The sequence below is a fragment of the Oryx dammah genome, unplaced genomic scaffold (genome assembly GCF_014754425.2).
Source record: "Oryx dammah isolate SB20612 unplaced genomic scaffold, SCBI_Odam_1.1 HiC_scaffold_28, whole genome shotgun sequence".
NCBI lineage: Eukaryota > Metazoa > Chordata > Mammalia > Artiodactyla > Bovidae > Oryx > Oryx dammah.
The window spans coordinates 100,722,878-100,750,434 of record NW_024070212.1 but is presented as its reverse complement, the minus strand read 5'-3'; the positions used below and the strand labels follow the sequence as shown (position 1 = coordinate 100,750,434).

The window sequence follows — 27,557 nt, the reverse complement described above, 5'->3', positions numbered from 1 at the left end:
AGCTGACTCATTTAAAAAGACCCTGTTGCTGGGAAAGATTGAGGGCAGGAGGAGATAGGGACGACAGAGGATAAGATGTTTGGATGGCTTCATCGACTCGATGGACATGGGATTGGGTGGACTCCAGGAGTTGGTGATGGTCAGGGAGGCCTGGTGTGCTGCAGTTCATGGGGTTGCAAAGAGTCGGACATGACTTAGCAACTGAACTGAACTGTATATTCCATTCAGTATACACGCCATGGCTTTCTTATCCATTCATCTGATGATGGACATCTAGGTTGCTTCCATGTCCTAGCTATTGTAAACAGTGCTGTGATGAACATTGTGGTACATGTGTCTCTTTCAATTCTGGTTTCCTCGGTGTGTATGTCCAGCAGTGGGATTGCTGGGTCGTATGACAGTTCTATTTCCAGTTTTTAAAGGAATCTCCACACTGTTCTCCATAGTGGCTGTACTACTTTGTATTCCCACCAACATTGTAAGAGGGTTCCCTTTTCTTCACACCCTCTCTGGCATTTATTATTTGTAGACTTTTTGATAGCAGCCATTCTGACTGGCATGAGATGGTATATCATTGTGGTTTTGATTTGCATTTCTCTGATAATGAGTAATGTTGAACATCTTTTCAAGTGTTTGTTAGCCATCTGTATGTTTGGAGAAATGTCTGTTTAGCTCTTTGGCACATTTTTTGATTGGGTCGTTTATTTTTCTGGAATTGAGCTGCAGGAGCTGCTTGTATATTTTGAGATTAATTCTTTGTCAGCTGCTTCATTTGCTATTATTTTCTCCCATTCTGAAGGCTCTCTTTTCACCTTGCTTATAGTTACCTTCATTGTGCAAAAGCTTTTAAGTTTAATTGGGTCCCATTTGTTTATTTTTGCTTTTATTTCCAGTATTCTGGAGGTGGGTCATAGAGGATATCCTGCTGTGATTTATGTCAGAGAGTGTTTTGCCTGTGTTTTCCTCTAGGAGTTTTATAGTTTCTGGTCTTATGTTTAGATCTTTAATCCATTTTGAGTTTATTTTTGTGTACGGTGTTAGAAAGTGTTCTAGTTTCATTCTTATACAAGTGGTTGACCTGTTTTCCCAGCACCACTTGTTAAAGACATTGTCTTTAACCATTGTATATTCTTGCCTCCTCTGTCATAGATAACATGTCCATGGGTGTGTGGATTTATCTCTGGGCTTTCTATTTTGTTCCATTGGTCTATATTTCTGTCTTTGTGCCAGTACCATACTGTCTTAATGACAGTAGCTTTGTAGTGTAGTCTGAAGTCAGGTAGGTTGATTCCTCTAGTTCCATCCTTCTTTCTCAAGATTGCTTTGGTTATTCTAATTTTTTTTTTAATTTCCATACAAATTGTGAAATTATTTGTTCTAGTTCTCTGAAAAATGCTATTGGTAGCTTGATAAGGCAAAGAAGGCAATGGCACCCCACTCCAGTACTCGTGCCTGGAAAATCCCATGGACAGAGGAGCCTGGTGGGTTGCAGTCCATGGGGCCGCTAAGAGTCGGACATGGCTGAGCGACTTCACTTTCACTTTTCACTTTCATGCATTGGAGAAGGAAATGGCAACCCACTACAGTGTTCTTGCCTGGAGAATCCCAGGGATAGGGGAGCCTGGTGGGCTGCTGTCTATGGGGTCGCGCAGAGTCAGACACGGCTGAAGCGACTTAGCAGCAGCAGCAGCTTGATAAGGATTGCATTGAATCTATAGATTGCTTTCGGTAGTATACTCACTTTCACTATATTGATTCTTCCAATCCATGAACATGGTATATTTCTCCATCTATTTGTGTCATCTTTGATTTCTTTCATCAGTATTTTATAGTTTTCTATATATAGGTCTTTTGTTTCTTTAGGTAGATTTACTTCTAACTATTTTATTCTTTTCTTTGCAATGGTGAATGGAATTGTTTCCTTAATTTCTCTTTCTGTTTTCTCATTGTTAGTGTATAGAAATGCAAGGGATTTCTGTGTGTTAATTTTATACCCTGCAACTTCACTATATTCATTGATTAGCTCTAGTAATTTTCTGGTGGTTTCTTTAGGGGTTTCTATGTAGAGGATCATGTCATCTGCAAACAGTGAGAGTTTTACTTCTTCTTTTCCAATTTGGATTCCTTTTACTTCTTTTTCTGCTCTGATTGCTGTGGCCAAAACTTCCAAAACTTTGTTGAATAGTAGTGGTGAAAGTGGGCACCCTTGTCTTGTTCCTGACTTTAGGAGAAATGCTTTCAATTTTTCACCATTGAGGATAATGTTTGCTGTGGGTTTATCATATATGGCTTTTATTATATTGAGGTATGTTCTTTCTATGCCTGCTTTCTGGAGGGTTTTTATCATAAATGGATGTTGAATTTTGTCAAAGGCTTTCTCTGCATCTATTGAAATAATCATATGGTTTTTATCTTTCAGTTTGTTAATGTGGTGTATCACACTGATTTGTGAATATTGAAGAATCCTTGCATCCCTGGGATAAAGCCCACTTGCTCATGATGTATGATCTTTTTAATATGTTGTTGGATTCTGTTTGCTAGAATTTTATTAAGGATTTTTACATCTATGTTCATCAGTGATATTGGCCTGTAGTTTTCTTTTTCTTGTGGCATCTTTGTCTGGTTTTGGTATTAGGGTGATGGTGGCCTCATAGAATGAATTTGGCAGTTTACCTTCCTCTACAATTTTCTGGAAGAGTTTGAGTAGGATAGGTGTTAGTTCTTCTTTAAATTTTTGGTAGAATTCATCTGTGAAGCCATCTGGTCCTGGGCTTTTGTTTGTTTGAAGATTTTTTATTACAGTTTTGATTTCTGTGCTTGTGATGAGTCTGTTAAGATTTTCTATTTCTTCCTGGTTCAGTTTTGGAAGGTTATACTTTTCTAAGAATTCATCCATTTGAGATCAGCCCCCTAGAGAAGACACACAGCACACCTGAGCTCTTGTGGCGCATCCAGGAAATCATGCAGCTGGGGCTGGGAGGTGATAAGACACACTGTACACCTGAAATAGTGTGCTCACCAAACATTGGTCACCTGAGCTCCTCGGAACTGGGAAGGGTACAAAACGCAAGCCCAGCCGAGTCTGTGTCTTTGTGGAGTACCCAAGAACCTGAACCTGAGCAGCTTAGACCTGGGAAGAGCATGCAACCTAGGGCCCGCTTTGGACAGTTTCCCATCAGAGCAACCTGGAGCCTGAGCAGTGTAGAGAGGGAAAGCACAGGCACTGTGAGCTGGGGCAAACCCAGTGTGGTCCATACACTGCAAGTAGTCCCCACACACACTAGTGATATTTGTTTGCAGTGTTCCTCCCTAGCCATAGCACAACTGAACAAGTGAGCGTAAATAAGTAACCACCTTCGCCTCCTTGTGCCAGGGTGGAAATTAGACACTGAAGAGACTTGCAAACAGAGGACGCCAAAATAAACAAAGAAAAGGGAGATTCTCTGGAAGTGACAGGTACAATAGATTAAAACCCTATAGTTAGCATTGACTGTTTTTTATTTTTACAACATAGTATTTCTTTATATTTTCAGAATGGGATCAGAAGTTTCAAGCCTCATTCAAAAATTTTTTTTAAAAGTCACTAAGATAATAAGCTTTTTAGACTTTTAGCAGTAATGCATGCATGCTCAGTCACTCATTTGTGTCCGACTCTTTATGGCCTTATGGACTGCAGCCTGCCAGGCTCCTCTGTCCATGGGATTCTCCAGGCAAGAATACTGGAGTGGGTTGCCATGCCCTTTGCCATTAGCAGTAATACTAGATGCCAAAATAAATGGAACTACATCAAAGTACTGAGTGAATATAAATTAGAAATCTAGCAGTGTATTCATCTTAGTCAAACAAATGAAACCAAAGAATCATAAAACTTTTAGCCAGGCAAAAATTTGTAAGTTTTCTAAAATATATATTGAATGTATATGTTTAATTAATATTTGATATTAATTGTTATTGAATTTAATATTAATTGTTATTGGATTTAATATTAATTAATGTTAAATGTACTATTTAGTAATATATGTATATAATAGCTTTTCTACTACACTTGGTAAAGGTTTGAGAAAGAACAACAAAAAATGAGAGAGAAATTAGGAAACATAAACTAAATGAAAGGGAGTACCGAATATGAAATAGAAAAAAGTGAACCAAACTAGATAAAAGTGAAAGATATATAATTCAGTAGTTTTTAAATATGGCTGCTCATTAGAATCACATCTGGAGCTTTGGAGAAAGAAAACAGTAACTGGGCATTTGTATTTTTCAAAAAATCCAAGATAATTCTAATGTGCGTCTGGATTTTAAAAAGTGATTACAGGTTTTTCTATTAAATGGTAGTTTTAGTGATATAGAATTCTATTATCTTCTGTTGACCAATTATTATACAATTGTATTAAAATGAATAATAGTTACACGGGGCTTTTCCTGGTCGCTAAGAAGTTAAAGAATCTGCCCACAATGTGGGAGGCCTTGATTCGATCCTGGGGTTGAGAAGATCCCCTGGAAAAGGGAATGGCTATGCACTTCAGTATTCTTGCCTAGAGAATTCCATGGACTGAGGGGACTGGTGGACTATAGCCCACAGGATCACAATGAGTTGTACACAACTGAGCATCTAAAACACAAATTCAATCACAATCGTAAAGAGGTTTATCAGTTTTCCCAATCAATAGCCAGACAAAAAAATAAAAGATAATTACAATTGCAAGCCATAATGGAAACATGATTAACCTAACAATATAAAATAATTACATACAATTTAGGGGTTAAGTAGAGTGATGTGGTAAGTGGAAATGCATACATAAGCATATTTTCATCCACCCAGCCTGTCTATGTCTTTTGGTTGGTGCATTTAATCCAATTATATGTAAGGTAATTATCAATATGTATGATCCTATAGACATTCAGTTCAGTTCAGTCGCTCAGTCATGTCCGACTCTCTGCGACCCCATAAATCGCAGCACGCCAGGCCTCCCTGTCCATCACCATCTCCCGGAGTTCACTCAAACTCACGTCCATCAAGTCCGTGATGCCATCCAGCCATCTCATCCTCAGCCGTCCCCTTCTCCTCCTGCCCCCAATCTCCCCCAGCATCAGAGTCTTTTCCAATGAGTAAACTCTTTCAATGAGGTGGCCAAAGTACTGGAGCTTCAGCTTCAGCATCATTACTTCCAAAGAAATCCCAGGGTTGATCTCCTTCAGAATGGACTGGTTGGATCTCCTTGCAGTCAAAGAGACCCTCAAGAGTCTTCTCCAACACCACAGTTCAAAAGGATCAATTCTTCAGTGCTCAGCCTTCTTCACAGTCCAACTCTCACATCCATACATGACTACTGGAAAAACCATAGCCTTGACTAGGCGGACCTTAGTCGGCAAAGTAATGTCTCTTCTTTTGAATATACTCTCTAGGTTGGTCATAACTTTTCTTCCAAGGAGTAAGCGTCTTTTAATTTCGTGGCTGCAGTCACCATCTGCAGTGATTTTGGAGCCCCCCAAAATAAAGTCTGACACTGTTTCCAGTGTTTCCCCATCTATTTCCCATGAAGTGATGGGACCAGATGCCATGAACTTCATTTTCTGAATGTTGAGCTTTAAGCCAACTTTTTCACTCTCTTCTTTCACTTTCATCAAGAGGCTTTTTAGCTCCTCTTCATTTTCTGCCATAAGAGTGGTGTCATCTGCATATCTGAGGTTATTGATATTTCTCCCGGCAATCTTGATTCCAGCTTGTGTTTCTTCCAGTCCAGCGTTTCTCATGATGTACTCTGCATAGAAGTTAAATAAGCAGGGTGACAATATACAGCCTTGACGTACTCCTTTTCCGATTTGGAACCAGTCTGTTGTTGCATGTCCAGTTCTAACTGTTGCTTCCTGACCTGCATACAGATTTCTCAAGAGGCAGATTAGATGGTCTGGTATTCCCATCTCTTTCAGAATTTTCCACAGTTGATTGTGATCCACACAGTCAAAGGCTTTGGCATAGTCAATAAAGCAGAAATAGATGTTTTTCTGGAACTCTCTTGCTTTTTCCATGATCCAGCGGATGTTGGCAATTTGATCTCTGCTTCCTCTGCCTTTTCTAAAACCAGCTTGAACATCTGGAAGCTCACGGTTTACATATTGCTGAAGTCTGGCTTGGAGAATTTTGAGCATTACTTTACTAGCGTGTGAGATGAGTGCAATTGTGTGGTAGTTTGAGCATTCTTTGGCATTGCCTTTCTTTGGAATTGGAATGAAAACTGACCTTTTCCAGTCCTGTGGCCACTGCTGAGTTTTCCAAACTTGCTGGCATATTGAGTGCAGCATGAATTTGAACAAACTCTGGGAGATAGTGAAGGACAGGGAAGCCTGGCATGTTGCAGTCCATGGGGTCTCAAAGAGTCGGACACAAGTTAGAGACTTTTATTTTTTGTAGGTCTTTTTCTTCTCTTGTGTTTCCTGCCTAGGGAAGTTCCTTTAGCATTTGCTATAATGCTGGTTGGGTGGTACTAAATTCTCTTAACTTTTGCTTGTCTGTAAAGCTTTTGATTTTTCCATCAAATCTGAACAAGAGTCTTGCTGGATAGAGAGTTCTTGGTTACGGAGTCTTCTCTTTCATCACTTTAAATATATTGTGCCATCCCCTTCCGGCCTGTAGAATTTTGATTGAGAAATCAGCTTATAGCCTTCTGGGTGTTTCCTTGTATGTTATTTGGTTTTTTTCCCTTGTTGCTTTTAATCTTTTATCTTTATCTTTAATTTTGGTCAGTTTGATTATTATCTGTTCAGTGTGTTCCTCCTTGGGTTTATCCTGCCTGGGACTCTCTGTGCTTCCTGGACTTGGCTGAATATTTCCTTTCTCATGTTAGGGAAGTTTTCAGCTATAATCTCTTCAAATATTTTCTCAGGTCCTTTCTCTCTTCTCCTTCATGAGAATGTTTGAATGTGGATTTAATGTTGTCCCAGAGTTCTCTCAGGCTGCCTTCACTTTTTTTCAGTCTTCTTTCTGTTTTTCAGCAGTGATTTCCAGCCTTCTGTCTTCCAGTTATTTATCTGTTCTTCCACCTCAGTTATTCTACTATTGATTCCTTCTACTGTATTCATCTCTGTTTGTTTGTTCTTTAGTTCTTCTGGGTCTTTGGTATAAATTTCTTGTATCTTCTCCATTGCTTCTCCATTGGTCCTGGATATCTTCACTATAATTATTCTGAATTCTTTTTCTGAAGGATTGCCTATCTCTACTTCATTTAATTGATTTTCTGGGATTTTAGCTTGTTTCTATGGAGAAGGCAATGGCACCCCACTCCAGTACTCCTGCTTGGAAAATCCCATAGACAGAGGAGCCTGGAAGACTGCAGTCCATGGGGTCACTGAGGGTCAGACACAACTGAGTGACTTCACTTTCACTTTTCACTTTCATGCATTGGAGGAGGAAATGGCAACCCCCTCCAGTGTTCTTGCCTGGAGAATCCCAGGGACGAGGGGAGCCTGGTGGGCTGCTGTCTATGGAGTCACACAGAGTCAGACATGACTGAAGTGACTTAGCAGCAGCTTGTTCCTAAATCTGGGACATAACCCTCTGTCATTTTCATTTTGATTAACTTTCTGTGATGTGGTTTTCATTAGGCAGCTGCCAGATCATAGTTCTTCTATAATCAGCAATCTTCTACAAGCCTCTTTGCCTCATTCACCGGAGAGCAGACAGAAGAAGCAAGAACTATAGTTAACATTTCAAGGTCTAATTTTATTAAGTGCTTTCATTAATATTTTTGAAGAAACATAACACAATTCTTAGATAATTTATTATTTGTTTCCATAATTTTTAAAATTGAGTTACACAATATATATATTCTTTTGTAGCTTGATTTTTTTCACTCAATATAGGTTTTAATTTTTTTCGATGTTCATTATTTTCACTCCTAAGAAGTATTCCTTTCTTTTTTTTTTTTTTTTTTGATGAATAAAATAATGACTTTGAACGAATCGAATTCTTAATGAACTCATGAGTCTTTTCCTTATGATTTTTCTTAGACGAACATTCGTCAGAGGCTTCATTGAGCTGCAAGAAGGAAGGCTGGAGTGATGGACAAGATTCAGAGCAAGAAGGATTTTGACATCTGAAATAAGGAGTTGAGACTAAATTCCACAGGTGGGAACCAGTGAGGCCTCTAGGACAGGGGGAACAAAATCGGAGCTGCAGATTAGAAAGATGGCTACAGCCGCCATGTGAATGTTACAGAACTGGAAACACTCGTTCCTTGAGGTAGACAGCTTGGGAGAGGGCTTTTCAGGCTGGTCCAGTGGAATGTGAGGAAAGAAACAGCCCTCCAGAGGTGTGAGGAGTCCCCTGGGCTGGCGCTTCCCTTTGGAGCAGGCAAAGGCCTTCAGCCCTGAGAGTCTCAGAGGGAGCTGAAGTCAGAATTACCTGGACATGGATGCCACGAAACCCTGAGCTCCCCTTGAGTGGAAGGGGATGACCTGGTCAGTGCTGCAATGGACTCTGTTCTGGGGTCAGGATCAGGAGAGTGGGGAGCAGGAGAGAGACCGTCACCTAAGAGGAAGCACTCAGCACTCTGTGTGGTCACAGGCATGACCAGTAAGGAGGACAGGGAAGAGATTTCATCTGGGGAGTATAGAGTGCAATTGGGGCTAGAATGAGCCAAGTGGCCCAGCCTAAGCAGCCTGCTGTCCCAGAAGCTAACCTCTTGGGCTCCACTCTCATCAGCTCTCCCCTGTTGGCTCCCAGCTTTCACCTCAAGCCCCAGTCTGGCTCCTGTGGGGAAATACCTGGCCAAGAAACAATTGTAACTCTAGTTTCCCTGGGGTGTGTGTGGGTAGGGGACTTTCTCATGCTCAGGAAGGATGGAGCCTGAATTTTCTTTTGCCTTCTAGGCAGGACTGAACTCCTCTCTACCCCTTGGTCAGAGATATCACAAAGGACACTCCAAAAGGTTTCACCACTGCCTCACTCAAAATTGCAGGAGGCAAGTTCTTCCTGTTACCTGTCTGAAGTCCTTCGTGCTACAGACCTTGTGAAGTGAGGGGCCACACTGGGAGCCTGGTCCCTTCTCTCCTTTCTGAGAAGAGCTTCTCACCAAATACTTGAAATGACAGAACACACCCTCATGGGGCTGAAACCCAAGAGGCACTGGGTAGTTTCAACCCTTCATGGGCACTGTTATTTACTAGATACAAAAAAATGTACCATGTCCCACATAAAATATAATTAATATATCACTTCCGATATGATTATATGTGGGTTTAATGAGTTGCCACTGACTAACTGATAAATGTTGTATTTAATAGAGAACCACTTTTTATTCTGTGGGGTCCCTATCTTTGAGTCAATAATATCTTTTGTGACTCTAATATGTCTGTAGACTAAAGCTTTAGGGCCCTAGAAAATTTTCCTACAGTTTTTAATGGATAAAACGGCCCTTGGGATGCACTCTGGCAGAAGGAGAGGACAATTTCATGGCCTTCATCACCCTACACCTCCCAGGGGGCCTCATTTTTTTTTTTTTCCTGTGAAAGGAGGAGCAGTTGAGAAAAGATCCAGTCCTCAGGGTCCTTCCTGAGTTCCCAAGCATGCCTCCTTTCCAGGATCCACACTCCTATCCCAGGTGAGCCTTTTACGTCCCCCCTGCCCTCCATGGGCCTGCCAAAGGGCCTAGTCTGAGCAGGGGTGATGTTCCTGAGTGGGAGCCTGGGGCTTCTGCCCCAGCAGGAAGGGACTGCAGGAAGTTAGCTCCTGGCTAGAGTCCTGGGGCCACATGTCACCCAGGAGTGGTCCCTTGAGACTGAGGGAGCTTTGCCCACAGCTCCCTTCCCTGTACGGTTATAAGCTCAGGACAGCAGCAGTACCCACAAACATTCTGGGGAGCAAGCCAGGCTGCAACTGCCCGCCACCCCCAGACTTGCAGGAAGCTCCAGGTAGGACCTGGCCCATTGTTCCTGCTCACCTTGCTTTCTCTCCCCACATCTATGTGAGGATCTCCTTGGCTGAGTCTGCCTGTTTCCCTCTTTACATCTATCTGTTCCTTCCTCTGTCTCTGGGTCTATTATTATCTCTCTCTTTCTGCCTCTCCTTCTCTTTCTTTCCATCCCTTTCCATGTATCTCCTTCTGCCTCTTTTTCTGTTTGCTGTCTCTGGGCTTCTCTGCCTCCAAAGATTTCATTCATCACTCTGATCATCTTTCTGAGTGTGTAGCTCTAGTGTTCTGCCTGACTGGATCTTCAGCTCACTCTGGGCCTTTCTTTTTTTCTGGCCTCTTGACATTGGTTTACTGCTTGCTATGCCACTGGATTTGCCTGTAGCTCAGTCGTCTCCAGCCTCCCTGCTTCTCTCCTCTTCTCCTCGCTCTGTACCTGCCCCTTTGACTCACAAGGATCGTCCCTGCAGGCTTTCTCTGGGTCTCCCCCTGGAACCCAGTTCTCTGCCCTCATCCTCTGCTGTCTGTGAATCTCCCTCACCTTCCAGCTCCCTCTGCTTCCACCTTTCTGTTCAGCTCTCCCTTGCCTGCAGTCACCCCATCTTCTTGCTCTTGCCCTCCCCTCCATCTCCTTCTCTCTCCCTGAGAGACTGGTCTTGCCCCTGCCTCTCTCCACCTGCCCTGTAGATTGCCTGTCTCTCTTTTCCCCTGTCTGGCCTCTGCAGGCTCTTTGCTGCTCCAGTTGCCCTGCTCTGCCCTCTGGTGCCTTTTTCTCGCAGGCCTGGCTCACACAGCACCTTCCCAGCTTTTCTAATATTCCTTCCTGTGTTCTCCCTTGTCTCCCTGTATCTTTCTTCATCTGTGTCTTCACCGTGTTTTGTCCCCCTGACTCTCCAACTGGGTCTTCATGTCTTTTGCCCCTTTCCTCTAGTCTTTTTACTTCTTCTTTCACAAAGAGAAGAAGAAGCAATCTCCCACCTTTTTCCTCCTGCTGAGCCCCCTCCTTCTCCTCCCACTGATGTCAGTTATACTCCCAGCATTAATTTTCCTCTCTCCCTGTCTGTAGCCCACTTGCAGATTCTGGTTCTCTGTGCCTCTCTCCGCCTTCTTCCCAATTGTGTGTGTCTCTCCCTCCCTTCGGGGCCTCTCTATCTTTCCCCATCATTCTCTGTGCTTTTGTTTCTTTCTAGTTTTGTCTGTTTATTGGACATGACTGAGTGATGGAGCATGCACACACTGAGCATGCCCTGGGTCATTTTTAGTCCCTGCAGGCCTGTGACGATGCTGGAGGAGGGTATGGGCAGGGAGAGCTGGAGAAAGGGGAAGGGAGGAAAAACATATCTTCAGAACTTGACAGAACCATGTATTATTGCAATGAACCTCCTGTTTTATTTCACAGGTGAGAAACAATTACTTGCTCAGAGTGACAGCAGTAAACAGCAAAAGTGAAAGTTCAAAATTACTTTGAGTCTTTTGTCCCCTAGCTTGTGCTGCAAGACAGTCGGTATTTGAGTAAAAGATAAGTATAAGGGCCCAAAATGAAAACAAAAACAAATTTTCTGTGATTTCTATTACATCCTAACAAGAAGCCAAGGCTGGCATCTCTACCCCAGATCCAGCCAATTTGGAATCTGGAGGTTTATCCCTACAAGGACTTGGCAATCACATGATTCATTTCTGTTTTTTCATTGGTCACAGGTCATTATCACACCTGGAGTAGCAGGGTCAGAACCTTAGGTTCACAGAGTTCGAGCAACTGGCCCTTAAGACACACAAGTCAGCCAAGGAAAGTAAAGGTAGAACCCAGTCCCCAGGCTCTACTTAGGGCAAAGACACAAACTTGTCAAAGGTCAAGGTGTCCTTAGGGGGCAGAGTTCTTTCATCTACATCTCCTCTACCCTCACCCTGAAAGGACAAGCTGGAGGTAAAAACTGGGCAGTTTCTCACCAACCGGGACCTGTTCAATTATCTTTCTCTTGGGACCTATTTCCTATCCAAAACACTTTTATCTTAAGCAGTAAATGTACTTGCACTGAGCTATATAAGCTGATTCCCAAGTGTAACTCAATGGAGGAGATGAGCTCAGACAAAAGGAGAAGCTCTCCTTTCTGTCCTCTTCCAATCTTGTCTAGGTCCAGCATGTCTTCCTCCATCTCTGATCTTTCACTCTCATGTCCACTCTTTTACCTAGCTAGTCTGAATGAAGAAGTTAAATCCCTATATATTCCATCTTCACAGTATCTCTGGGGGTTCCCTGGTGGCCCAGTGGTTAAGACTGTGCCTTCCAACGCAACTCTCTCCCAACATGTCTCATTTCTCCCTAGGCAAAATTCTTAATGGTGAAGTTACATACTGTCAAATTTTCTTGCAGAAAGATTACAGTCATTTATTTCCCATATGAATTTTCATATCAATATACAAGAATGTCTCCTTTACTGTAAACTGGATGCCAGGCATTATCATTTTAAAAGAAAGAATTTTTGCCAATGTATAGGTTCAAGGCTCTTTTCATTGATGTTTTAACAGGCAGTCTTTAAACTTTTGTGGGTTCATTATTCATGAATCTCTTCTTTTGTGAATTGATTATTCATATCTCAATTTTGGTTATTAGTCTTTTCTTTGTGAAGAAATGACCTTTATATTCTAATCATTTTAATAACTTGTATGCCACATTGTTGTTAATGTTCAGTCACTAAGTCATGTCCAACTCTTTGCAACTCTGTAAATGGCAGCATGCCAGGCTTCCCTGTCCTTCACTGTCTCCTGAATTTACTCAAATTCATGTCCATTGAGTCAGTGATGCTATCCAACCATCTCATCCTCTGTCATCTCCTTCTCCTGTTGCCCTCAATCTTTCCCAGCATTAGGGCCTTTTCCAATGAGTCAGCTCTTCACATCAGGTGGCCAAAGTATTGGAGATTCAGCTTCAGCATCAGTCCTTCTGGTGAAAATTCAGGGTTGTTTTCCTTTAGGATTGACTGGCTTGATCCCCCTGCTATCCAAGAGACTCTCAAGAGTCTTCTGCAGCACCAAAATTCAAAAGCTTCAATTCTTTGGCACTCAGCCTTGTTTATGGTCCAACTCTTACATCCATAAATGACTACTGGAAAAACCATAGCTTTGCCTATATAGACTTTTGGTGGCAAAGTGATGTTTCTACTTTTTAATACAGTATCTAGGTTTGTCATAACTTTTCTTCCAAGGAGCAAGTGTCTTTCAATTTTGTGGCTGCAGTCACCATTTGCATTGATTTTGGAGCCCAGGAAAACAAAATCTGTCACTGCTGCAACTTTTTCCCCATCTATTTGCCATGAAATGATGGGATCAATGCCATGATCTTAGTTTTTTGAATGTTGAGTTTTAAGCCAGGTTTTTCATTCTCCTCTTTCACCCTCATAAAGAGGCTATTTAGTTCCTCTTCACTTTCTGCATTAGAGTGGTGTCATCTGCATGTTTGAGGTTGTTGATATTTCTCCTGGCAATCTTAATTCCAGCTTGTGCTTCATCCAGCCCAGCATTTAGTATGATGTTCTCTGCAGAGAAGTTAAATAAACAGACTGACAATATACAGCCTTGATGTACTTCTCTCACAATTTGAAACTAGTCCATTATTCCATGTCTGGTTCAGTTACTTCTTGACCTGCATACAGGTTTATCAGGAAGCAGGTAAGATGGTCTTGTAGTCCCATCTCTTTAAGAATTTTCCACCATTTGTTGTGATTCACAGAGTCAAAGGCTTTAGTGTTTTCAATGAACCAGAAGTAGATGTTTTTATGAAATTCCCTTGCTTTTTCTTGTATCCCACATATACAACTATTATTCTTTTTTTAACTTAAAGAAAAATTTTTTTTTATATTTATATTGTCAAAAATAGTTATTTTTTCTTTTTTACTTTTCTTCCTTTATTCTTATGCTTAAATGAAAGAATGAAAACACTGAATAGTAACATTTAAGTAAGGGATATGCAATGAGCATAATGCAATTGAGCATAATGTGGAGACAGGGAAATTCAGGAAGCACCAACTTTCTCTTTACCATTAAGTAGATCAGTTTTCAAACTGTGACCCTCAGCATGTAAAGAACCTGGGAAATTGTTAGAAATGCAAATTCTCACTCTCCAACCCCATCTTCCAATTCAGATTTCCTTATGACACGCAGCAGCAGCATCTGACATGCCTTCCAGGTAATTCTGAAGCACAGTGAAGTTTGAAAGCACTGATTTGGAAGCATTGGAAGCTCATGGCCCAGGTAACAGGAGTAAGGAGAGTCTTAGAACAGGGAGACAAGGCGAGATGGGATGAGGTTCCAAGAAGTAGACCAGTCTCCAGTCACCTGCCAGCTGGCTGGGAGCTATATAGGAAGAAGTGCTCCACAGATAACTTAGGAACTATACAGCATTAAATGTTCATTAAAAAAAAGAGTTTTCTGTTCTGTGCTGCATTATAAATCTTTCCTTTTACCCATACCTTTAGGATGAGTCTTACATATATCATCCTTCTGTTAGTGAGGTTTGGGGACATGATGAAGAAAGAGCATGGGGATGAACCACTGAAAAGTTTGGTACCCACACAAGCAAGGCAGCAAGGTGGGTCAAGGATTCAATAAGACAAAGGATTTAGGGCAAAATGACCTGGGAATCACAAGGAGCCCTCAAAACTACTGAGTAAATAGACAGCAGGTCTGATGAGGAGCTGTGTTGCTTTGTTTGATTATTGGAGGATAAGAGTCAACACCAAGAGGCTAAAGGAATTGGAACAATCAGTGGATGCTTAAAGGCATCTCTACCACCATAAAATAAATATTCACCCATATATTTTTCCAAGATTGTCTTACTATATTATTTCTTGCATTTCACTCTTTAACATACTTAGAATTTATCTTGGTAGATTGCATGAAATCATTTTCCTACCCATATCATTTGTATATCTTCCTTGCCCCCTTGATTTACAACAAATAGTAAGCATTTGGCAAAAACTGTGTTGAATCAATGACATAATTAATGAACAACAGTACAGTTTTGTTCACCAGAAAAAGTCTGACATTAATGATAATCCTAACAGTGATGAAAAGCTTAATCCATTTTATGAATGTAATAGTTCTAATCCTGATCTTTAAACCAAGGTTTAGAAACCTCTGTTGTCCCAAGAGAAATCATAAATTGAATGAATAAGTCTGAGAAAAGCAAAGCTGTCTCTGGAAAGGAAGAGACAGAATTGAACACAGCACCAGCCTTTCCTTGACTTGGCCTTCAACATTTCATCACCGTGACCGTAACTTAATCCAGAACCAAATGCTGACACCACTCAAACTACTACAGGGACCTCTGCAGTAGTGCCCCATCTGCTAACCCAAACTTCCTGTTAAGAAACATAAATGAAAAAATGAGTGTGAAAGTTCCTTGGCACCAAAACCCAATAAATTACATATCCCTCAAATTCTTTAAACAGGCAGAGCACAATGCAGGAGCTTAACCATTCAACTGTGACAGAATTCATCCTGTTGGGCTTTGCCTCGAACACCAGGACCAATCCTCTGCTCTTCACCTTCTTTCTAGTCTTTTACCTGCTGATCCTGGTGAGCAACAGCCTCCTCATCACCCTCATCCACCAGGACACACGCCTCCACACGCCCATGTACTTCTTCATCAGTGTCCTCTCCATGCTGGACATGTGCTACACCACCACGACTGTGCCCCAGCTGCTCGTGCATATTCTCAGCAAGAGGAGAGCCATCTCTTTTGCTAGATGCGTGGCCCAGATGTACATCTTCCTCTTCTGTGGAATCACTGAGTACTGGCTTTTCACCATCATGTCCATGGACAGGTACGTGGCCATCTGTCACCCTCTCCGATATAAGGTCATCATGAGCCACTGGGTGTGCCTTCTCATGGTGGGCATCTGTGCAGCCTATGGTGTAGTGGGTGGTCTATCCTATACCTTCTTTGCTATGCGCCTTCCCTACTGCGGCCCTAATGAAATTGACCACTACTTCTGTGAGGTCCCTGCGGTCCTGAAGCTGGCCTGTGCAGACATATCCCTCAATGATTTGGTAGACTTCATCACAGGCTTCAATGTCATTGTGGTCCCACTCTCCCTGATTGTCCTTGTCTATGTCAACATCTTTGCCACCATCATGAAGATCCGCTCAGCCCAGGGGCGGGTCAAGGCCTTCTCCACCTGTGCCTCCCACATCACTGTGGTCACCATGTTTGCGATTCCATGCATCGTCACGTACATGAGCCCCGGCTCTGATTCTTGGTCAAATAATGGCAAGAAAATGGCCCTTTTCTACAACATTGCCACAGCCTTCCTCAACCCTGTCATCTACAGTCTGAGGAATAAGGATGTGAAAAATGCTTTCCTCAAACTGATGGGAAGGGGCAGGGCCCCAGAGTGACACTTTAAAGATGAAGATCTGGGAAGTCTTACAGTGCAGAACACACACTCATCAACTCCTCAAACACACTTTCATGAGACCTGAAGTGATGGTCTTCATAGAGCTAACTGTTCACCCTGGGCCTGTGGGAGAGAACAGGGTGCTTGGTCATCAGCTTATGTACGGTGCTGTGGTTTGAGACAAAGAGGATCCAGATCTAACACAGTGGTCAAGAGCCTGAACTCTAGTGCCAGGCAGACCAGGATGAGAGACTTGGCTTTACCACTCACTAGAAACGTGAATTCTTGCAGCTCATTTAACTTAATTCTAAGGTTTAGATCTCTTCTTCACAAGGAAGTTGTAATGATTAAATGTGATAATACACTAAAGGTACAGAATTGTCATACAGTAATTTTTTAGCAAATGTTAGTTTTAATTTATAAAACTTTTTACTCAGGGATGAATTACCAACTCTTATATGGCCATGATATCCTGGTCTGTGGGAGTAACTGGATCTCTAGAGAGAAAGGGAAAAATGGGTGGTGGAGGGGGAGAGAGAGGAAGGAGAAACTCAGAAATAGTTAAGTGGAGATTCTAAGGTGCAGAAGGGACTTGAGGAGAAGGAAATGAACCTATATAACCCATTCACAAGCTGTGTCAGTTAGATCATCTAGGGTCAATTGAAGTTGTCTGAGAAAGTTGAAAATTCTTTTATCACCATTTTTTTTCTGTTCTTTTGTTCTTTTATACTCTTGATTTCCCTTTTCTCCTTGTTTCTACTAATAATAGTGTCCATTTTTTGAAAACTATACCCTCTCTTGGGTAGTCTCAAGGAGAAGGGACTTTGTCCATTTAAGGATGAGAGAAATTGGGGGTTGGGGGAAGGTGAATACAACCCCTGGATGCAAAAATTAGAGAATTAAGAGAGAGAGGTTAAATATTCAGTGGGGAGTTTTTGCTGTTCTCTCTTGCTTGAAGGGACTTTCCCTGAAACAATGTTTATTTATCATAGAATTTTTACAAATATGAATTGTTTTTTCCCATTTCATGGATCTGCAGGGTTATGTACTGAGCATCACCCATATTTACTGCCTGCTAGGTGCCAAGGAACTTCAGCACTCATCAAAGCAATTTCCATGAGTTTCTGGAAACTTGTCCCATAAGCTAACATGTTGCCCCCTTGGGTTCATCTTTCCAAGCCTCTTGCTGATGTTCATTGCCTACGAAATTCCTGCAAAATAATCAGCTAGGCTGATCAAAAAAATATAACATGAATCTCTATCCCTTCCATGAGAGGACATGGGCCATGCCAAGGGTGCAGGTTCAAAACATCCCCAAATGTATTATCCAATTCTACCATACAGGTGCTAGAGTGTTTTATAAATAATGAAACAAAATCAAAGGCAAATAACAACACAGGGCACATAACTGCAACATACCTACAGACATATGAATAAAATCATTAACACAGAAGGAGCTTTGACAAATTAGAAAGAAAATATAAACAATCAGGAAAACTGACAATAGTTCTTCTTTAAAAAAAATCATATAATTAATAAACATTTGGGGAAATCATACCACAGTAGGCACCAAAGAAATGCAAATAATATATCAGTGAGATAAAACTTGTCCATGTTCAGAAACTGGCAGAGTTTTTAAGACAATGTATCAGAGTTTGCCAGTATACAACGAAACATGGATTTCTTACATTGCTAGTGGGAGCACAGATTTACCTAAAATAATATTCATATTTTGTACAACCAAACAATAGTAAGTAGTCTAAGCCCTGACTGTATGGCAGTTAGGACTTTCTCAAATCTTCAGTTCAGTTCAGTTTAGTCTCTCAGTCATATCCGACTATTTGCAAACGCATGGACTGCAACATGCCAGGCCTCCATGTCCATCATCGAACCTGGAGTCTACCTAAACTCATGTCTACTGAGTTGGTGATGCCATCCAACCATCTCACCCTCTGTCATCCCTTTCTCTGCCTGCCCTCAATCTCTCCCAGCATCAGGGTCTTTTCAAATGAGTCAGCTCTTCGCATCAGGTGGCCAAAGTATTGGAGTTTCAGCTTCAACATCAGTCCTTCCAGTGAACACCCAGGACTAACCTCCTTTAGGATGGACTGGTTGGATCTCTTTGCAGTCCAAGGGACTCTCAAGAGTCTTATCCAACACCACAGTTCAAAAATATCAATTCTTTGGTGCTCAGCTTTCTTTATACTCCAACTCTCACATCCATACATGACTACTGGAAAAACCATAGCCTGGACTAGAGAGATCTTTGTTGGCAAAGTAATATCTCTGCTTTTGAAGATGCTATCTAGGTTGGTAATAACTTTGCTTCCAAGGAGTATGTGTCTTTTAATTTCATGGCTGAAATCACCATCTGCAGTGATTTTGGAGCCCAAAAAATAAAGGCAGTCACTGTTTCCACTGTTTCCCCACCTATTTCCCATGAAGTGATGGGACCAGATGCCATGATCTTCGTTTTCTGAATGTTGAGCTTTAAGCCAACTTTTTCACTCTCCTCTTTCACTTTCATCAAGAGGCTCTTTAGTTTCTCTTCCCTTTCTGCCATAAGGGTGGTGTCACCTGCATATCTGAGGTGGTTGATATTTCTCCCGGCAATCTTGATTCTAGCTTGTGCTTCTTCCAGCCCAGCGTTTCTCATGATGTACTCTGCATAGAAGTTAAATAAGCAGGGTGACAATATACAGCCTTGACATACTTCTTTTCCTATTTGGAACCAGTCTGTTGTTCCGTGTCCAGTTCTAACTGTTGCCTCCTGACCTGCATACAGATTTCTCAAGAGGCAGGTCAGGTGGTCTGGTATTTCCATCTCTTTCAGAATTTTCCACAGTTTACTGTGATCCACACAGTCAAAGGCTTTGACATAGTCAATAAACCAGAAATAGATGTTCTTCTGGAACTCTCTTGCTTTTTCAATGATCCTGTGGATGTTGGCAATTTTCTCTACTTCCTCTGCCTTTTCTAAAACCAGCTTGAACATCTGGAATTTCACAGTTCATGTACAGCTGAAGCCTGGCTTGGAGAATTTTGAGCATTACTTAACTAGCATGTGAGATGAGTGCAATTGTGTGGTAGTTTGAGCATTCTTTGGCATTGCCTTTCTTTGGGATTGGAATGAAAACTGACCTTTTCCAGTCCTGTGGCCACTGCTGAGTTTTCCAAATTTGCTGGCATATTGAGTGCAACACTTTCACAGCATCATCTTTTAGGATTTGAGATAGCTCAACTGGAATTCCATCACCTCCACTAGCTTTGTTCATAGTGATGCTTCCTAAGGTCCACTAGACTTCACATTCCAGGATGTCTGGCTCTAGGTGAGTGATCACACCATCATGACTATCTGGGTCATGAAGATCTTTTTTGTATCATTCTTCTGTGTATTCTTGCCATGTCTTCTTAATATCTTCTGCTTCTGTTAGGTCCCTACCATTTTCTGTCCTTTATTGAGCCCATCTTTGCATGAAATGTTCCCTTGGTATCTCTAATTTTCTTGAAGAGATCTCTAGTCTTTCCCATTCTGTTGTTTTCCTCTATTTCTTTGCATTGATCACTGAAGAAGGCTTTCTTATCTCTCCTTGCTATTCTTTGGAACTCTGCACTCAGATGCTTATATCTTTCCTTTTCTCCTTTGCTTTTTGCTTCTCTTCTTTTCACAGCTATTTGTAAGGCCTCCCCAGACAGCCATTTTACCTTTTTTGCATTTCTTTTCCATGGGGATGGTCTTGATCCCTGTCTCCTGTACAATGTCACGAACCTCATTCCATAGTTCATCAGGCACTCTGTCTGTCAGATCTAGTCCCTTAAATCTATTTCTCACTTCCACTGTATAATCGTAAGGGATTTGATTTAGGTCATACCTGAATGGTCTAGTGGTTTCCCCTACTTTCTTCAATTTCAGTCTGAATTTGGCAATAAGGAGTTCATGATCTCCACCACAGTCAGCTCCTGGTCTTGTTTTTGCTGACTATATAGAGCTTCTCCATCTTTGGCTGCAAAGAATATAATCAATCTGATTTTGGTGTTGACCATCTGGTGATGTCCATGTGTAGAGTCTTCTCTTGTGTTGTTGGAAGAGGGTGTTTGCTATGACCAGTGCATTCTCTTGGCAAAACTCTGTCAGCCTTTGCCCTGCTTTATTCCGTACTCCAAGGCCAAATTTGCCTGTTACTCCAGGTGTTTCTTGACTTTCTACTTTTGCATTCCAGTCCCCTATAATGAAAAAGACATCTTTTTTGGATGTTAGTTCTAAAAGGTATTGTAGGTCTTCATAGAACCATTCTACTTTAGCTTCTTCAGCATTACTGGTTGGGGCATAGGCTTGGATTACTGTGATATTGAATGGTTTGCCTTGGAAACAAACAGAGATCATTCTGTCATTTTTGAGATTGCATCCAAGGACTGCATTTTGGACTCTTGTTGACCATGATGGCTACTCCATTTCTTCTAAGGGATTCCTGCCCACAGTAGTAGATATAATGGTCATCTGAGTTAAATTCACCCATTCCAGTCCATTTTAGTTTGCTGATTCCTAGAATACCAATGTTCACTCTTGCCATCTCCCATTTGACCACTTCCAGTTTGCCTTGTTTCATGGACCTGACATTCCAGGTTCCTATGCAATATTGCTCTTTGCAGCATTGGACCTTACTTCTATGACCAGTCACATCCACAACTGGGTATTATTTTTGCTTTGGCTCCATCCCTTCGTTCTTTCTGGAGTTATTTCTCCAGTGATCTCCAGTAGCATATTGGGCACCTACTGACCTGGGGAATTCCTCTTTCAGTATCCTATCATTCTGCCTTCTCATACTGTTCATGGGGTTCTCAGGCAAGAATACTGAAGTGGTTTGCCATTCCCTTCTCCAGTGGACCATATTCTGTCAGACCTCTCCACCATAACCTGTCCATCTTGGGTGGCCCCACATGGCATGGCTTAGTTTCATTGAGTTAGAGGTCATAGCTGAATGGTCTAGTGGTTTCCCCACTTTCTTCCATTTAAGTCTGAATTTGGCAATAAGGAGTTCATGATCTCCACCACAGTCAGCTCCTGGTCTTGTTCTTGCAGACTGTATAGAGCTTCTCCATCTTTGGCTGCAAAGAATATAGTCAATCTGATTTTGGTGTTGACCATCTGATGATGTCCATGTGTAGAGTCTTCTCTTGTGTTGTTGGAAGAGGGTGTTTGCTATGACCAGTGCATTATCTTGGCAAAACTCTATTAGCCTTTGCCCTACTTCACTCTGAACTCTAAGGCCAAATTTGCCTGTTATTCCAGGTGTTTCTTGACTTCCTACTTTTGTATTCCAGTCCCCTATGAAAATTAGAGATACCAAGGGAACATTTCATGCAAAGATGGGCTCAATAAAGGACCGAAATGGTAGGGACCTAACAGAAGCAGAAGACATTAAGAAGACGTGGCAAGAATACATAGAAGAACTGTACAAAAAAGATCTTCATGACCCAGATAGTCACGATGGTGTGATCACTCACTTAGAGCCAGACATACTGGAATGTGAAGTCTAGTGGACCTTAGGAAGCATTACTACAAACAAAGCTAGTGGAGGTGATGGAATTCCAGTTGAACTATTTCAAATCCTAAAAGATGATGCTGTGAAACTGTTGCACTCAATATGCCAGCAAACTTGGAAAACTCAGCAGTGGCCACAGGACTGGAAAAGGTCAGTTTTCATTCCAATCCCAAAGAAAGGCAATGCAAAGAATGCTCAAACTATACACAATTGCACTCATCTCACATGCTAGTAAAGTAATGCTCAAAATTCTCCAAGCCAGGCTTTAGCAACATGTGAACCGTGAAGTTCCAGATGTTCAAGCTGGTTTTAGAAAAGGCAGAAGAAACAGAGATAAAATTACCAACATCCACGGGATCATCAAAAAAGCAAGAGAGCTCCAGAAGAACATCTATTCTGGTTTATTGACTATGCCAAAGCCTTTGACTGTGTGGATCACAGTAAACTGTGGAAAATTCTGAAAGAGATGGAAATACCACACCACCTGACCTGCCTCTTGAGAAAACTGTATGCAGGTCAGGAAGCAACAGTTAGAACTGGACACGGAACAACAGACTGGTTCCAAATAGGAAAAGGAGTACGTCAAGGCTGTATATTGTCACCCTGCTTATTTAACTTCTATGCAGAGTACATCATGAGAAACGATGGGCTGGAAGAAGCACAAGCTGGAATCAAGATTGCCGGGAGAAATATCAATAACCTCAGATATTCAGATGACATCACTCTTATGGCAGACAGGGAAGAGAAACTAAAGAGCCTCTTGATGAAAGTGAAAGAGGAGAGTGAAAAAGTTGGCTTAAAGCTCAACATTCAGAAAACGAAGATCATGGCATCTGGTCCCATCACTTCATGGGAAATAGGGGGGGAAACAGTGTCAGACTTTATCTTTTTGGGCTCCAAAATCACTGCAGATGGTGACTGCAGCCATGAAATTAAAAGATGCTTACTCCTTGGAAGGAAAGTTACGACCAACCTAGATAACATCTTCAAAAGCAGAGACATTACTTTGCCAACAAAGGTCAGTCTAGTCAAGGCTATGGTTTTTCCAGTAGTCATGTATGGATGTGAGAGTTGGACTGTGGAGAAAGCTGAGCGCTAAAGAATTGATGCTTTTGAACTGTGGTGTTGGATAAGACTCTTGAGAGTCCCTTGGACTGCAAGGAGATCCAACCAGTCCATTCTGAAGGAGATCAGTCCTGGGTGTTCTTTGGAAGGAATGATGGTAAAGCTGAAACTCCAACACTTTGGCCACCTGATGCGAAGAGTTGACTCATTGGAAAAGACTCTGATTCGGAGGGATTGGGGGCAGGAGGAAAAGGGGACGACAGAAGATGAGATGACTGGATGGCATCACCGACTCGATGAATGTGAGTTTGAGTGAACTCCGGGAGTTGGTGATGGACAGGGAGGCCTGGCGTGCTGCGATTCATGGGGTCGCAAAGAGTCGGACACGACTGAGCGACTGAACTGAACTGAACTGAGGTAGTGGTGAAGGAAGTGTTAATGGTGTAAATAAGAGTCAAATTTAACCCGTGTGTTTCAGAGAAGACTGTAGGACAGAAATTAGAGTATGGACAACTCTTTCTAAAAAATTTTTTCCTGAGGAAAATGAAGATATGGATGGTAGCTGGCAGGGAAATAGGACCAAAACAAGTTGCCTTTCTTTGAGATATGATAATAAAATGTCAATACTCTAGCCCCTTTCTTTCTGCCAATTCCAGATAACCATATGCTACTCTTTCTTATTCTTCTCAACAAAATAAAGTGGAAATTACAAACCAGGTGGACAGAAGCCAAATTCAGGTTTTTCTCAAGATAATTACAGTGTCAGATGACTGACTCAATATAAATGACAAATAAAATATCAGAGACAGGAGAATGTAAGATCAGTCTTACCTGAAACCCTGGAGCCAAACCTGTGTCAAGGAAGTTTAGGTTTCTCCTCTTAGTTTTTAAAAAGCTTTATTCACTTCTGAGCTTAAATTTTCACAAACATTTTTTAACAACAACAACAAAAAAGCTGTAGTTACACTACAGGTCTACTGACACAGGTTGTGTGATACTGTCCTTGCAGTGTTGGCTAAATCATTGTTATCAAACTCAAATGTGCATAAAAATCACCTGAAATATCTTTTTAAGTGAAATTTTGATCCCAAAGGTGTGCAGGGTGCCAAGATTCTGTACTTCTTAACCACTCCTAGGCGATGCTAGCAACACTCAACGATAGACCCCTCCTTGAGTAGCAGCAAGAGTCTGAGTCACAAGGGAGAAGTTTGCATGAACCAATGACCCCTGTATTCTGGTATTCGTGTCTAAGGTAATCCCCTCCCCTTGAGTCTGTGCTAAACCCCTTAGTTTGCTATTCATGAATATCCCAAAAGTGATTGGAAGTCACATTCAAGATTAAGCTGCAAAAGACCCTGGCTTCCACATTTCTCACAATCTCTCTCTTACTCTCTTTCTTGCTTGCTTAGATAAAGCCAACTGCCACATGGAGAGCTGCTGTAGGGAAAGGTCCACATGAAAGGAAGTGATGAATGAACTGAGCAACAGTCAGGGAGAAAATGAGGTCCTCAATCCAATAGCCTGGCAGGACTTAACCCTGCAAACAGTCATGTGTGCTTAGAAGTAGATTCTTCACCAGTTAACATTAGAAGATTGACTCTTCCAGCCGATACCTTTATTGCAGTCTCCTGAGAGCCTCTAATCCAGAGGACCCAGCAAACTTTCCTTCAAGTTCTTGACCCACAGAAAGTGTAAAAAAAAATAAATGTTTGTTGTTTTAAGACACAAAACTAGGGAGAGGTGATTTGTTACCTAGAAATAGATAGATGACTAATACAGAGGAATTGCAAAGCTCACAAGAAAACTTGGGAGGATTGTGGTTATGATGATTTTTATTATGGCGATGGTTTCACAGCTGTATTCATGCTTCAGAACTCATCAGAATATTTACTTTTAATACCTACAGCTCATTATATGTCAGTGTACTTCAATAAAGTTGAAAATACATTATAAAAGTGTCTGGGTGGGAGGAGATTTTCACCCAATTACTAGGAGATTCTATTCCCTTCTATAAATATCCCCTCACTAAAACAGAGTTCCTTTCCTTAGTGACATGAGGTTTTCTGTGCCCTAAATTCATTCTCTCTTAATAGTACTAAATGAAAACTGACCTTTATTACATCTGTGAACTCTATTTTATAGGACAACCATCTATTTCTCTTAAATTAGTCTTACTTCAGAACTTGTCCCTGATTAAGCTATAGTTGGGTCACTAATCTGGGAATCTGGAAGTCATCTTGTGCCCATCAATTTGAACTTATTTCATGAGTCCAGAGCTCAAGCACCCAGTCTTGTGTTCATTTAGTAATAAAAAATAATAATATTTTTATTATTTTAATAAATAATATTTTATTAAAAATAAAAATTGATGCCAGTTCTTTGCTAGATCTTATAAACTGGTGATACAGAGATGAATCAAACATGGGGCTTGCCTACCTGGAGTCCACTGTCTGGTGCCTTTGTGCTTGAGGGACACCCACTGCCTTAGCCCTTCAGGTGTTCTGTCTGATATGCAGTCCCACTGAATCTAGCCAACTGATGTATCAGGCGTACCCAGGGATGTTCGAAAGGATTTGGATGGAGAGGCCATGTAGGCTGTGTTCTGGGTTTGTCGCTGGTGCCCCAGCTTCTGTGATTTCATTCTGGTGCGTTGCCCCAGCCTGTCACTTTGAGGAAAGCCCTCTTCACATCTTTGTTCCTCAGGCTGTAGACGATGGGGTTGAGGAAGGCAGAGATGACGTTGTAGAACAGAGCCAGCTTCTTGTCCTCTTCTGGGGAGGCCTCTGACCCAGGTCTCATGTACATAATCATACATGGAATAGAGAACATGGTGACCACAGTGATGTGGGAGGCACAGGTGGAAAAGGCCTTGAGTCGCCCTTGGGATGAGCGGATTCTCAAGATGGCAGCAAATATATTGATGTAGACAATGATGATGAGGGAGAGTGGGACCAACAGAAGGATGAAGCCCAAGATGAAGTCCACCTGGTCATTGAGAGATGTGTCTGCACAGGCTAACTTCAAGACTGCAGGTACTTCACAGAAGAAGTGATTTATCTCATTGGGTCCACAATAGGGAAGAATCATAGCAGAGACAGTATATATCAGGGCACAACTAGTACCCCAGAATCCACAGAAGGCCACCATTAACCCACACAGCAAAGGGCTCATGATAACATTATACCTCAGGGGGTGGCAAATGGCTACATACCTGTCATAAGCCATGATTGCAAAAAGCCAAGACTCAGTGATACCTAGCATCAGAAAGATGTACATCTGGGCCACAGACGTAAGAAATGGTCTTTTTCTTGGAAACCAGATGTACCAGCATCTGGGGCACAGTGGTGGTGACATACCCCATATCCAGAGTGGATAGGACACTAAGAAAAAAATACATGGGTGTGTGGAGGTGGGAATCCTTGCGTATCAAGGTGATAATGAGCCCATTGCCCAGAAGGGTGATGAGGTAGAGGAAAAGGAAAATGCTGAATAGAATAACATTTATCTTTGTGTTGCCAGAGAATCCTAAAAGAATAAACTCAGTAAGAGAGCTGTGGTTTCCCAAAAGGAAGTCCTGCATCCTTCTCCTGGTGTAGAGAAATAAGAGTCATGATCCACATGGAAGAGTTAAGAACTTTCCCATCTTCTCTGTTCTCTTTGTTATATAACTTTGTTCCTAATGCCTACTTCCTGGAGCACTGCAGTAACGTCTCGTGTGACTTCCACCCCCTATTCCTACAGCGTTTGCTAGAAGCAATTTTTCACTCACTGTGACCTCCATTCTCTTCAAGTCTCTTCAAGTATGGTGCAGAATATGTGTGGGAAAGAGCATGGGGTGCTTAGAGGAGAAGAAACAGGGGGAGTGGGGATAGGGGATAGATTAGCAGGCTCCAAAAGCCCACTCAGTCCCCCATCCCTGCTGAGTATGACAGAGAGCATCAGTGGACTGCAGGTATCGTGGTAGGTGCCTGTCTTGCTCCCTACTCCTCAATAAGAGATCCTTAGAGAAACATCCCATTTCAAGGTGGTCCCCAAATCCCTGACTCTCCTGAGATCTCCTTGCAGCTCCCTTCCTTCTTTCCCATATCCTAAAAATCTTAATTGCTTCAGTCTCCCCAACAATACTTCCTCCTCCTCCTCTTTGTTGCTATTGGTAGCAGGAAGCCAGATGCCTTGAGGGAGTTGTGCAACTCAGATAAAGAGAGAGAGTGAAAGGGCAGTTGGACAGGGAAGAAAACAAAAAGGCAAGTCAGAGAGACAGGGAAGAAGAGATGTACAGAGAAGCAAAGGATAGAGCAAGAAGCACAGACGTGAAAGGACATGCGGTGTGAAGATTTGTAGACAGTAGAGAAAACTAGGGCAGGCAGAGGACGGGATGCCCCAAACCGTGGGCCCCCCTGCTGCACCCCCGCCATTCTTTACCTGCTGTTGGGCTCTGTGTGAGGGATGGGTCAGGAGTCTGAGGATATTTCCTTCGAAACTCTCCTCCTGGGGGCCTTAATTCCTATGAGGAAAACCCAGTGCTTTCCTAATGAGCTCTCTGTGCCTTTGAATCCCCTAAGGTGTGAACATTAACTTCAAACTCCAACATCTAGTACTCAAGACTGATTAGCTAGCTCCCTGACCCCTCCAGTCTGAGTCCCTAC

General features: G+C 42.0%; 2 protein-coding genes across 2 annotated transcripts; one reads left to right on the top strand and one right to left on the bottom strand.

Annotated features, from left to right (window-relative positions):
* Window positions 1-15,365: 15,365 nt before the first annotated feature.
* Window positions 15,366-16,426, top strand: LOC120856298 (olfactory receptor 2D2-like). Its single transcript, XM_040231463.1, has one exon. It carries the CDS (start codon window positions 15,366-15,368, stop codon window positions 16,302-16,304), a length of 939 nt encoding a protein of 312 aa, XP_040087397.1. The 3' UTR covers window positions 16,305-16,426.
* Window positions 16,427-25,548: 9,122 nt separating this feature from the next.
* LOC120856297 (olfactory receptor 2A12-like) lies at window positions 25,549-26,491 on the bottom strand. Its single transcript, XM_040231461.1, is given in 2 exon segments — window positions 25,549-26,197; window positions 26,199-26,491. Coding segments are annotated over 2 exon segments (942 nt in total).
* Between the last annotated feature and the right edge of the window lie 1,066 nt (window positions 26,492-27,557).

What these genes read in the sequence shown, in the direction of transcription:
- LOC120856298 (XM_040231463.1), top strand. Translation starts at nt 15,366, where the DNA reads ATGCAGGAGCTTAACCATTCAACTGTGACAGAATTCATCCTGTTGGGC.